At 43.8% G+C, this 13,481-nt stretch overlaps 1 protein-coding gene across 1 annotated transcript in view; it reads right to left on the bottom strand.

Moving 5' to 3' along the window:
- Window positions 1-13,481, bottom strand: part of MYO7B (myosin VIIB) — a 46,418-nt gene that overhangs the window by 7,005 nt on the left and 25,932 nt on the right. The window contains exons 28-41 of the mRNA XM_021394979.1: window positions 12,677-12,796; window positions 11,644-11,817; window positions 10,476-10,703; window positions 9,882-10,049; window positions 9,202-9,319; window positions 8,977-9,103; window positions 8,297-8,466; window positions 7,496-7,677; window positions 6,676-6,803; window positions 5,971-6,128; window positions 5,328-5,481; window positions 3,232-3,387; window positions 1,026-1,131; window positions 795-908 (exon numbers count right to left, since the gene is read on the bottom strand). Coding sequence (XP_021250654.1) covers window positions 795-908; window positions 1,026-1,131; window positions 3,232-3,387; window positions 5,328-5,481; window positions 5,971-6,128; window positions 6,676-6,803; window positions 7,496-7,677; window positions 8,297-8,466; window positions 8,977-9,103; window positions 9,202-9,319; window positions 9,882-10,049; window positions 10,476-10,703; window positions 11,644-11,817; window positions 12,677-12,796 — 2,103 coding nt within the window. The remainder of the gene's footprint in view (window positions 1-794; window positions 909-1,025; window positions 1,132-3,231; window positions 3,388-5,327; window positions 5,482-5,970; window positions 6,129-6,675; window positions 6,804-7,495; window positions 7,678-8,296; window positions 8,467-8,976; window positions 9,104-9,201; window positions 9,320-9,881; window positions 10,050-10,475; window positions 10,704-11,643; window positions 11,818-12,676; window positions 12,797-13,481) is intronic.

Below are 13,481 nucleotides of genomic sequence, written 5' to 3'. Positions count from 1 at the left end.
AACATACCCAAATATAAGGCTGAATTTGCTTTCCCTGTCTACAGCAAGAAAGCATGATTATAGCAGGAAAGACAGAGGCAAGGGGAAACAAATGGAAAAGGAGGAGGGCTTACACGATTTCCACTTTCTCTCTTGCTTATTTCTAACTTCCTTACTGGAAGCAAACTGAAGATGCCTACCTTATTCCTAATTATCTCATAGAAAAACACTGTAGCAAGATAGAGTAAGATAACTGTTTTTTTTTTTTTTTTCTCACGACCACAGCAGAACATCAGAAGCTCCTGCCTGTATTCAGTACTGCTTTTGCCTTGGTCACAATCCTCAAGCAGTCCCAGAGGGAAGGGTCATCTCAGCAAGGCAGCCAAACCAAGCTTCAGCTCAGACAAGGCAAGTTTTGAGACACTAGAGAGAGAGCAGTGACTGGTTCTGGCTAGTCACAGCTTTCCTAATACTAGTGAGTAACGTAGGTATGCAGTACATGTGCTGGGCAAAGCCTGAGAGCAGGCTGAATCCGGCAACACACAACATGCAGTTTGCTACCACCCTAGCAGAGCTGCAAGAAAGCCCATATCCTCTGTCAGCTTTCAGTACTGCTTATGTACCAACAGACTGATAGAAACTCTGTATGTCTTTCCAGTTTTTTCAGGAGACTCAAAGTCTAGGTTGTATTCCCTCAGAAAGACAGCAGCAGTAATGACCTGCTCTGATGCCTACTTTCAAATATTGTTGCTTAGGTGGTATGGGAAAGAAGCAAGAGAGGCAGTCTGGCTACCCCACCATAGTTGAGAAGTTACCTTGTCTGCAATCTTGACAAAGAGGCTGAAACCTTCCCAAGAGCTCAGCTGCAATTTGGAAGCGATGTTCTGACACAGAGTCCGGTTTTTGGTGTTTGTTCCCACATCAAATGTCTATAAGACAACAAGACTTTTGTTACACGGAGGAGAGGAGGAAGTGAGAACACTGAATATCTTGAAATGTGCTCCTGCAGGAATACATCTTGGCTGAGAAAAGAAATAAGTTCTCACCTGCTCTGTTTCATTGGGGAAGTAAATCTTGTGTGAGATCTTAGTGTTGTTCTGTAAGATGGCCTCAACCTCCACAGGATGAGGTGCCCACTTCCTGGAGCCACTCCTGCAAAATACCACCAGCAATGTAAGAGAGATCAGTGCTGGATAATTAACCTTTGAGGAGTTAAACAGTACTCCATCCAAACAACAGATTCCATGGGATATGGGAAGCTTAGTGCTGTGGCATGTGGGAGGCTCTGATGGACCTACACCCCGATGCAAATTCATTCTATTAGCAGCAAGAAACGGAGGGGATTATTAGCACATATATTGAATGCCCTGCTCTGCTGGGAGGCTGTGTGAATAAGGCACCTTCCCAGCCAGTACCATCACACCTTCAGTGTATTCAGCAACATTTTTCCTTACTGTTACTGAAGTGTGAAGATAGTGGCCACAAGGAGCACTACTTCAACTCTTGCAACAGCCAAAATATTTGCATACAGATACAAAATGAATGCTGCAGCTCAGAAAAGTTTGGACAGCTGCAAGAAGCGTTACAGTTTATGTAGGAGCTGGCAGGTAATCACTGACTCATGAACAGCCCTAGTTCTTTGAAACTGTATCTCAGAATAGAGCTGTCCTTTAAAGCGGAGGAACTGGAACTAAAGTATGAGTCATGCAGAAACCTTGATATGGTTAAAGTAAGGACAAATCTGGCACACTGCTGTCTGGGGCTGTATTTTCCTGTCCTCAGTGGCACAGAGCAACCTGCTGGGAGATTTTACACACTGTATCTTTTTTGTGCCATCTCTCTGGAAGAGACCTTAGTCTGGCATCTACCTTTAGTTACATAGATGTGAAAGCACTTTTTTTCCCCATTAAATAAAATGACAGTTCCATTTGGAGAAGGAAAGCCTGACTGTGACCCCAAGTTGAACGGTACGTGCTCTGGTGCTGCACAGGCTCTGTAAGGAGCATGTACCTGCCCTGCTCTGTCATCTATTCCTGCACCTGAGACCAAGGAAGTACAGCAGTGGCCTGGGGGCACAGGGCCACCTCCACTTGCAGCCTCAGCTGGGAATTCATTGCCAGCTTAACACCCATCAGGATGCTCTCTGGTTACCTGGCCAGGAGTGTGGGGATGAAACAGTAAAGCTCTTTGTGGAGGGAAAGGTGTACCTGAGAGCTCAGTTGGCTTCCACCCCATGTAATTGTAGGTCAGTCCTTTGAGCTGCCTGCTCTCCACTTTCTAAGGACAGCAGGCTACTCACACGGAGAGAAATTATGAGTGGGTGCAAGCTTAATCTTAGGAAATAAATGCTCACAAAACAGCATTTTGTCTTTCTTAATCTGTCCCTCCTCCACACTCCAGATTTGGTGAATTTTTGCAAAGAGATCTCTGCTCTGAAGTAGTCCATTATGCTTCCCCCTCACTGTTTTCCCACTCTAGAGAAGCTCTAGGCAGCTTAACAGGGCTTAGAGCATGAATAGCGTATGATATAGGAGGGTGAGAAATTTTCAGTGTTCTCCATGGCAAGAGTAATGAATAGCATTCCTCGCCATGCATTTTTTCAGGCACTTCAAAGGCAAGTACAATGTGCAGTGACATTTCCCCAGCAGCACCAAGACTCATCTCCTGCAATGGGGACAGCCACTGTGTTAGCAAATTCCTCTCATTTTGTGTTGCCAGACTTTTCTATTCATCACTACGGAGGAACTGTGTTAATGCTCTCTTCTGAGCATGGGTCTGCTTTGCTTTGCAGAAAACCAACAGAGCCACGTTAGCACTCTGCAGTGGTATTACTCACTATGAGTAACACACTCAGAGTATGTTGAGATTCAGCAAAAATCAAGATTAATCCTCAAACGCATGGGGGAGAAGGACATGCTACATCACCAAATGAATGCAAGGTCAGGACCTCATCAGTGATACCTCCAGGTTTCGTTTCAGCTGGATGCCTTTTAGTGTTTGAAATAGCCGAGCTACAGGAATCAAGTGTATGTGATACTCAGCTTTTTAAAATGAAAGAAAAGAGTGAAACTGTGACACAGACCTCTCTTAGTGGTTCTAAATCCCTAAGTGAGTTAAAAGCAACGATCATTTCATATAAAAAGATCTAAAAAGATAAGGGAAAGTAAGAGTATCAATATTTTAGTCCCTGTGATTTTCCAGCACCTGTTTGATGTTTGAGCACTTAGGGCTGACGTATCACAGACTGTTTACCTCATCACTGTCTGAATCCTCCGCTTGCACTCCAGGGCCAGTGGCTCTTTCTGACGTGTCTCTATGAACTTCTGGGCATGTTTCAGCAGTGACTTGCTGGGAGGGAACAGGCCAGTGCAGAGCCACAAGAGCTGCCAACCCTTGGTCACGCTGTACCTGTGGGCACAAAGCACATGGTTCTGCTGCAGCCACGCATAATTCTTCCTTTGACCACACAGCAGCTACAGGGAAGAGAAACACACTCCCATCATGGTACTTTGTGGCATTCAGCAGAGAGCTGCAAATCAACAGAGCTTTCAAATAGGAGCTGACAGCCCTTTTCCGTGCAGAAACCACAGCCTGTATGTGAAGATAATGCTAAATCCTGGCTGATAAATATCATGACAGTTGCAAATCTCATGAATAAATATAAGCTCCAGTTTAACAGTCATCTAGGCAGCAGTGACCTTGATACCACCATCTTAGAAAGCTACTGTCAAGTTGTTCAGGCTCACAGTTACTTGGAGTGGGCTCTATCAGCTGTGTCTGCCTGTTGGCCAGCTTTTGACACAAGCATTTTACTTGCAATTTACTTGCCCTTACTCATGCTCCTGCTCTGAAAAAGGAGCATACAGATGACATTGCATAATGAGGTAGTTACAGCTCATATAAACAGGGGTTCCTGTCCACAGCAGGGAGTTGGAACTCAATCTTTTAAGGTCCCTTCTACCCTAAGCCATTCTATGATTCCTCCAGCCTCTGCACCTGTGAAATCTACCAGCTGAAGCTCTTGTGACATCTCACCCTCATCGGCAAGAAGGCTGTGCAGCCAAGAGGTGGCCAGTCACTCTGCTTTCACAGCCAGGAGCGGAACGCACTTCAGTTGTGTCCCAGGAATTGCTCCTAAATGCTGAGCAGTATGGAGTGGTCCCCCCTGAGGAAGCTGGCAGGTCTGATGAATAAAGAGGTCCTGGCTTCTTCATTCCCCTTTACTTTTCTGGTTTTGTAGATGAAGAAACACTACTTAAGTCCTATTTATATTCTACAGGTCAGTGGCGTTTGTGTCTGTGTGGGAGCAGGACATGGTCCACAGGGCAGTAGCCTGGGAAGGATGAAAGATTTATTGCTGTGGCTGTTCTAATGAAAATATATGGAAATAGCCACCTCTCAAGCACTGTTTTTTCCACATCAGTGATCCCTCTCAAAACACTGAATGGCTCACAGGCCCATGTTAGTAGAGTACAGCAGGAATGGTACTGGCACAATGGTTACAGACTATGTATTAAGCTTGTAAGATTTACTGCGTGCAAGAAAATTTACCATTTAATAAACACACAGTAAAATTTCCACTAAATTTAATATTTGTGCAAGAGTAAGAAAATAAACAAACAGAAGCTCCATCTCAAACTTTTGCTGTGATACACTGCAGCCAGAAATTGGCAAACCGCTTTGTTAACAATTAGAATTGTTTTATTAATATTTTAAGCTGCTTTTTGCAATTCAATTCCCATGGAATTAGGTCAAATTACCATTTCCTAGGTTGGCAAGCAAAACTCTGTCCTGTTTCAGAGACTTATCTACACACAGGAGCCTCTGTAACTGATGAGTTCTGCAAGCCAGTTGTGTAAGCTAATCGATACAACTGTTTGGAAGCATTCAATGGTGGTAAAAGATCTAGACTTGCAGGTATGTCCAACCTACAGCAGCTAGAAATTAGCCCTGCCCCTCTGCCATCATGGCAGCACCTCTTCCCTGCCTAGCAGCCCAGCCCAGCCTCAGCAGCAACCGAAACATCAGCCCAAGTCAATTCTTCTTCACTCAGTGCAGCCCAGGCAAGCCAAAAGGTTGGACACCCATGATCTACAGTGAACTACACATTTGTAGGATGGAAATACTGCCATTGGGAGGCTGAAAGCCAACACAGGACTGGCGGAGCAGCCACTGAAAGCACCCAAGAACTCTGTAATAATGTATTTTCTCATCAGGCTGCCTTGGAACCTTTCTTTCCTTCACACTGTAAGGGAAGGTGTCAGGCCAGCAAGCGCGCACCCTTCCCCCTCAGTGTGCTGGGGAACACCAGGGTCCCCAGAATCAGGGTTTTACGCCCAGCTGAGTACCTGTTTCTGTTTTCGGTTAGTTGCTTCATGATCTGACAGTAAATTTCATCCCGCAGGACCTCTTCCTTGATAGCTGCCACAAATATCTGGTCAGTGACTTCCACAGAGGAGTGTGTCTGCTTTGAGGGGTAGTCTCCCATGAATTTCATGATGGGTGACTATGCTATTAAGGACAAAAGCAGAACAATTTGAAAGGTAAATGAGAGGTCTCACCTGGATTCTAACATGTTAAAGAACCCTGTTGGGGTCTGAGTGGGAAATACTAAGATGAAGGTCTGGAATTTATTCTCTGCTTATCCCCTTTCTCTGTATAGCAGTCGCTGCTTGTCTGTGACTTGAGCTGTATTAACTGTTTGTTCTGAGCATATGTAACAAATCCTGTTCTCTCCTGCAGCCATGTTCTCAGTTAAGTGGGTCATCACAAGTTGTGGAGCACTGGGAGGGAATAGGACTCTTTTCTCTGAGAGAAGAGAAACTACGCTGTCACGCAGAGCTGATAAACTCCTCACTGCTCCTCTGCTTAATGTAAGTGTACCCCCAGTAATGTGGATGTGGTATTATCTCAGTGGAGGTGAGTTCAGTGGATGCAGCTCTTCTTTCCCCCGAGAGTTCTCAGGTCCCAAAGAGAAAAGTAAAAGGATATCAATGAAGGCCTGACAAGCCACGTCCCGGAAGTCAGGGTCTGTGCACGCTGCCTTCAGCAAGGGCTGTTTTAAGGGGTCCTTAGAGTGTGCCCACAGCTGACTGTGCCCACGAGATTTCTGGAGAACAGCTTTACTGATGGATTCCTTCTCAGGAGTTCTGAATGAAGACAAGGGCAGGCAATACAAAATTACCAGATCAGTACTGCTATGAACATTATAAAAAAGACTCCTGTCTTTCCCAAGCATATTCTTTCTCAGGACAGTGATCTTCTTTGATAATACAGGACAGAAAAAATGGCAAAATGCAGCTTCTTTAAAATCCAGAAAGGGGAATGCTTGTAAAAAGGAGAGGAGTTTAGAAGGCTAAATTTTCTCAAATTCTAATGTCTCTGATGTTGTTTAAGTGTTAAGTGTACATCGTAAGTGCTAGCTGGCAAATGCTGAAGAGTGAATGGGAGGTAAGCATAGGGCCTGCTGGAAATAAAAATAAGTTCTAGCTGGAATTCATCTGCCTGTCCCTTTGCATTTCTGCAGACAAAAGGTAGAAGCAGGTGACGTGCCAGAATCTCTGCACATCCAAAGTTACAATTCATTACAGGGAACTAAAAGAAACCCAATCAGAAAAAGATTACTTTCTAATTGATCTTCAGTGATTCTTAAAACCTAGAATTTTCCTAGGGCCCACACTGCACAGGGAGCTTCACCTGAAGTGTTCATAGGAGAACTCCTCCAGTGTGTAAGGCTTCACTTTGAGATCCTCTTCATCAGGTTCCTCTATGCAGGAGTTCTGAGACGCTGTCCTCCTCTGGTCTGGAGACATCATCAGCAAACTCTGGAAGGACACAGCCATGTACAGATGTGTCATGGACAGGCCTCTGCACAGCTGTCCAGTGTTACCAGCCTGTATATGCAGGTGGTGCATACTAAGCATGCAGGGGGTGAGAGACTCAGGGAAGTGACTTCGTAGACCTAACAGCAGTGGCCACCAAAATGTGTGATTATCTAGAGCACAACATGTTAACACTGCACCTGCTTACCACCAGCGCTGTTTTTTTTTTTGCCCACTTATTGAGCTTCTTGTTAGCACAACATCCAAAACGCTGTCTCCAAAACTGAAGAAAAAAGTTATTAGCAGTGATCAATGGGAAACGTGTTCACTCTCTGGAAGCACTTGTTCTTTTAAAGCACCCTCTTATGCTTCACAGGAAAATGCTGCTTTTATGCAGGAAAATTCAGCTTCACACCTGTGATTAATTGCTACCAGTTCCAAGTAGTGAACTCCCTGATACTGAACAGACAATCATATTGAAAGTCATGGCTTGTGCAACTGCAGCCTTCTCCTTAGAGTTTGGGCTAGGTTTAGTTTTGTTTTCAGACAAGGCAGAAAGAAATGTTTTGCATCAGTGAGAGACATAGAACTTGTCTGACTTTGGAGGAACAATTAATTTCCACTTATAAGTTTAATCATAGTTAACAGTTATTTAACTTCCAGTCTCTTCAAAGAGATTGTACAGCTTTTCTTACCAGTACTTGACTGGAGGGCTTTGTGAGAGAAGGAATGATGTACATGTCCTCCAGAAATACATTCCCTGTTTTGCCTGTCCTGTCATTCTGGGCATGGATCCAGCCAGAGTTTGCATCCAGCCTTTTGTCCTCGGTCAAGATTAGCAAGTCTCCCTTCTTGAAGGACAAGATGGCAGGGTCTTCTGGAAAACAGAATAAGGGAGTACTGTTCAGGCTTGACAGACCAAGAAAATGCAAAGGCATTTCAACACGAAAGACAAGAGAACTTGTATTTTGAAGTCCTGAATTCAATTAGCAACAGTAAGTGATTTGTGTAAATACAGCTAATCCTCCAGTAACACTTCAGAGAAATCACTTAAATTTCCTCTGCTAGCCTGATTCTGATTCCAGTAAGGGCAATAGTAGAACTCTATTTGAGTTAAATGGTTGCAGAATTTGTGTCTAGAGCTGGCAGTAAAACATGGAAAGAAACTCCAGTTTACCACCTCTGTGAAACTCTTCTGGGAAGTACTTCCAGGGAGTCCAGCTCCAGACTCCCACTGTAAGCAGGCTGAGTTGTTGGCCACTGTAAGATCTAAACAAAATAGGCATGGAATTAGAAGGTAGGCTGATTTGTAAGCAAAGGACTTGAATCGCATTGCCTTATGCTCTGTATTACTGTGCTGGTCACTGTATGTTATTCCTGGAGCAAAGTAACACTTGGCTGAACTTCTCCCACTTTTCTTTAAGCTCTTTTTAAACTAGTGCTGTGAGTTCTCTCAAGATTTCTTCCTTACCTTGTAGAATAGTTCTAGAACTCACCTTGGGGTTTTTTCTCATGCATTGCCACTGCAAATCGTGATCTCTTCTTTAGTCCCTCCAGGAACATCACCACCAGTTCAGCGATGACAATGCTGTTCACAGATGTCAGGACAAACTCTTCGGCACGAAGTGTGATGAGAGTGCAACTCTGTCCAAATGATTTCACTGCCCTATGTTATTGAATAGTTTGTTACCAGAGCATCTGAAAAATGTAGAGCCATCTGCAGTCACAGCCAAGGAACCTGTACCTCCTTGTAAACAACTCCATAGATCCCAATATATGTTACAAGTTTGTGGGTCTAAAGGACTGAAGTGCTTCAGGTTCTCTGGACTCCACCATGTTTTGTACAAAAACGCTTCACTCTAGACAAGAAAACACCGTACTTTTGGAACAACTGGGCAGTAGTAAAATCTCATTTTGCTCCTTACACTATTCCAGCTGAGCAGCGTCATCTTTCCTTCCACTGATTGGGAAGATTCAGCCATTTCATCATTTCCTTTATAGGCTGCTTGGAATGTGTCCCTCTTGTTTCCCAGACCTAGGCTAACACACCATTCCAGGCTCAGATGAAATCACTTAGGGGGATGTCAGAGAAAGTATACCACCCTCTTACATGGAACCCCACTCTGAATATGAGCAGGGCTGCCTTCTTCAGATCTTGCCTTTCTTGGGCACTCACCTGTTTGTGTGGATGCCAGTTATCTCTGGGAAGGTCAGGTCAAGGAGCTGCTTTTCTGACTCATCCAAGAAGCAGATACCCTTCCAATTTACAGCAAGTATAAAGTGGTTCTTGGGCAAGCTGGGACCTGAAAATGCAGAAAAATAAAACCTCCTTATCAATGCTAGGCGCATCCTCATCTATTGATCTCACATCCGTCCTTGACTCTTAGGCTCAGAGTATTACCTGAAAACTTAGTGACTTCAAAGAATCTGGAAAAAAGCAAAGGCCACTGAAAGCGAGCAAAATCTACAAGTTGTTCCTTCACAGCCTGACGGGAGAGACGATCCTGTGTGTAGGGGGCCTGCAATAGGAAGAGATTATCAAGTTTTTCTTAGTTAAGTTCTGATTTGCATGATCTGGAGACAATAAAGAGCATGTCTGTTCCAGGAGGTTCCCAGCAGCTCCCTGCTGTAACTGATGTCAGCAGTGCCTGAGGAAATTCACATGGGAACAGTCTCCAGGCACTGAGCCTCACACAGCTAAGGCTGCCTGTAGGCATGTGGATTCCAGATTTCTTTCAATCTCCATTGACAGATCAGAGTCTAACACATTTTGGGTGCCATGACCATTATTCAAGTACTATTTCCGGACTAAAATAGTACTTCATGCCCATCTTGACTCCATTCAAAGAGACTCAATTCAGAGATTTAAATATACTTTGTTCATTCTGGCTCACTGTTGAGCCCTGTATGGAAGAGTGAGTGGAAAGGTTCTCCTCTCTCCCGCTCCTAACTATTTGGGATATGCAGTCTGAGATGTTTTTCCTTCTTCCCTCAATGGACTATTCATAAAAGTAAATGGTGAACGAAGCAGAAGGTGGTGCTTGAGCTTGGTTACCCAGAAGTGCCAGAAAAATCTCTTACCTTAGCATGTGTGTAGGTTATAAGGCTCACCCACTTTTCCAGGGGCTTGGACTTTAGCTGTTTCACTGGGATGCAGTCATGGAGCACTTTCTGCACAAGTTCATTGTGGATAGAATCTCCAAACTGGATGTAGCAGTATTTTGCACCTATCTCCACCAAATCCTCCTCCTGAAACAATTAAGCCATTAAAAGAGGGCTAGAAAGAAGTCACAAAGTCCAGCTAACCTTGTTCAGCCTTGAAGGCAGTTTTCTCCATTTTTTTTCTGGATAACTCTTGACAGCTATCCAGCATAAGGGAAGAGGAACTTCACACAGTCATAGCATCAAAGAGATTATTAGCAAAGATATTTGAAAAGGACCCAAACTGCTCCTCTGAAACATGCCTCCAGCTGTCACATGAACTGAAAGTTACAGGCAAAGAACTATTACAGCTGGTTGTTTGACAGCTGGCACAATCACCTGGACTGGAATTGTCCATTAGAAGGGAAGAGTTGTTCACAGCCACTAGAAACCTTGTTCATCCTCTTGCTTTTAAACGCAAAGGAAATGTTAATTTAGTTTGCTCTCTTTAGGAGGATGAATGAGGAGACACACCTTCTCACAACGGTATTCTCCAAACCGGATCCCACGAATGACTTGGTGGTAAATGAGATCAGTGCTGATGGGATCCTCCTGGGAGTTGTGCCATGGGGTGAAAATTTCCTTCCGAAAGTAAAGTCTCCAGGGCGCATGGCGTTCATGTGTGCCTCGCTCCTTCACTAGCTGCTCACACTGAGAGATGGCATCGAGGACGTGATCTCGTCCTCCACCCAGTGACCATACCTAGAGCAAAGGGACACTGCATTTACAAGCATGCCTGAGCTGCATCTGAGTGAAAGACAGTAAAGCCAAAGCTCCCAAACTCCCAACACAAAAATATATGTATCTGAAAAAGTGAGTAGATGGATGTGTAAGTTACACTTTGGTAATTGTGTGTATTGTTATGTGTAGGGGTGCTATTGGGGAAAATTAGTTGGAAGATAGAAAGGCAGTGCTGCAAGGTTTGCAGTCTGCTGTTTGTCTCCTTGTACTTTTGCTCATCCTTGTATGTCTCCTTAAATGTGCATGCAAGTCTTGCTATTATTTAACCTAAAATGATCATAGAATCATAGAATCCTGAGAGTTGGAAGGGACCTCTGAAGGCCATCTAGTCCAACTCCCCTGCAACAAACAGGGACACCACAGCTAGATCAGGTTGCCCAGGGCCATGATGTCTGAATTATTATTATTTTTTATTTTGCAATTGGTGCCTCACTGAGCATCATGATGCCATCCTGCTGTGTATATCTGTTCTCCAGTACTACTGTTTAAAAAAAAAAAGGCTAAAATGCCAGCACGTGAGCTCATAGTAGCAGCACTGGCAAAGACCATGGCTTTCAGTGTATGTGCCATGTGGTAGGGACTGCATCAGCAGCACTGTAACACAGAACAAGAAAGTGGTGTGCAGCAGTGCAGGTGGGAAATCCACCTTTGAGCAGGCATTCTGTCATGTGAGACCTGCACCCTACTGCAGCAGTTCTGAGAGCTGCCTGCATGGCCAGCAGGGGTGGCATCCCAGAACTGGGCAAGAACAGTGCTGTCCTGCCCTGGGATTCAGCTTGTGCTTAGAACTGATTTGGTTCGAACACTGGGACCAGAATAGGAGTGCATCCAGAGGTAATTCTCCCAGCAGTAACTCTACAGAAAGAGAAGACAGCTTCAGTTCTACTTTTCTACACCTTACCTTATCAAACACAGCAATGTAGAGTGAAAAACCAAAGATATCCTTCAGTTTGGTTTTATCTGCTATGAACTGACAGATCTCTTTGGCAATGGAAGCAGAATCTGCAGGGACAGTGATGCTCTGGCCATTCATCAGAGTGACATTAAACACAATGGGTTTCTTCTGCTTTGTTGCCTGTAAGTCAGAAGTAAATGAGAGAAACAAATTGTGGGCAAACCTTACTTTTCTTAAAAACTCAAGAAGGCATTTAGATTCAGGAGATCCACATTCTGTACATTCACCCTAGTCAACAAAGTGAAGCTCCAAAGCTCACACAGTTTCTTCAGTGTATAGCAAGTCTTAAGTATAAAAGATGTCTCTGGAGCAGCACTGGAATCCAATTTCTGACTCCCCACAGTTCAGGGGAGCTGATCAATTTGTGATAGTGTGAACTGGTAGATTTTTCCTGAGGCCTTTTTAGCAAAAATTGACTTTTGGATGTAGCCCTTTGTGCATCAGCAGAAAGATGGACTGCAGCAAGCATTTTGCCCAGGAGGATGCATGGTAGTCAATGAGGTCACTCAGATTTAGGAAGGAATAGAACTGAGATCTTTGTTTACAGCATACGTGACTTCTAATTACGAGTACTAAGGCAGACGTTCAAAGGAAGGGGCAGGGCAATGTAGCCCTAGCTATCATTCACATGTCCTCTCTCCATTTCAAAAGCATAAGCCCTGCTCAGTTCCTTCCAAAAATGGTGTGTAGAGTTACCCACAGTAGATTGTTCTGGCCTGGAGCTCCTGAGTGTGTGGAGGTATCTCACTGCAAATCATGTGCTGCAGCTTTAACTTACATCTTCCATGGGGTTTAGGTTAATGGAACAGCCAGAAGAGCCATATCTAAGAAGCTGTGCAGACTAAGGAAGCTGTCTTCAAACCCCATGTGCAATTGATTTCCATCACTGGATTTAGGAAGATCTATTAGCATGGGTCAGTAAATGCAATCCAGCACAAAATGACACAGATTAATACAAGTAAGCAAAAAGAGAAGTTACCTGAAGTTCCAGCCAGCTCGGAGGTTCAGTCCTTGCTCCATTGACATAGGTACGCCTCAGACGTTCAGCACAATATGGTGCATAGCCTGAGGGTCCATTATGGATGAAATTCAGTAGGTACTGCATGCACAGAGCATAAAAATGAATTAGGAAACATAAATGACCATAAAACACTAGAAACCTTTTTTAGCTAATAGACTAGCTTAGAATGATCAGTCAGCTTTGGAAAAGAAAGAGAAACCGAGCTTTTGGAGTTTGTATGGCTTAGATACCTTGGATGATATGGTATAAACATAGACTTGTATTTATGTATTTGAGCTGTATTTAGTGCAATCATGGGTCAGTCACCTGGTTATTTCTATGATTCAATATCCTGAAGGTATTGAATTAGAGAAAAGAAACTGGAGGAAGTCAAGTCTTCCATGAATTCTGCACAGTTCATACTGTGGTTATATTCTGGTGTTGCAATATGTCTATGATTTGTGTCTGGTTTGTTGCAAGTTGTGGCCACCTGGCAATGTTTATGGTTAATCATTTGAGCAAGGGTATGCAATAACTAAAGATTCAGGGATATCTATGGACTCTGAGGCTTAAGAAGAAGGCTGATGTCAATTTGGATCCACAGTTTGTTTTTCTTTTTCTGTGGTGACATGGATTTATCCATCTAAATTTAGAAATCAAGGTATTAAAAATATATATATTGAAGAGCACAAATCCAAATCTATTTAGTTTTATGGGGCTTGGAGATATAGGGTAAGAACTGATGAAATATGGGGGTTATTTTACACTGGACTATTGAGTATAC

Source organism: Numida meleagris, chromosome 4, assembly GCF_002078875.1.
Source record: "Numida meleagris isolate 19003 breed g44 Domestic line chromosome 4, NumMel1.0, whole genome shotgun sequence".
Classification (NCBI taxonomy): Eukaryota; Metazoa; Chordata; class Aves; order Galliformes; family Numididae; genus Numida; species Numida meleagris.
The sequence above is the reverse complement of the archived record's forward strand: the minus strand, read 5'-3'. Positions and strand labels throughout refer to the sequence as shown.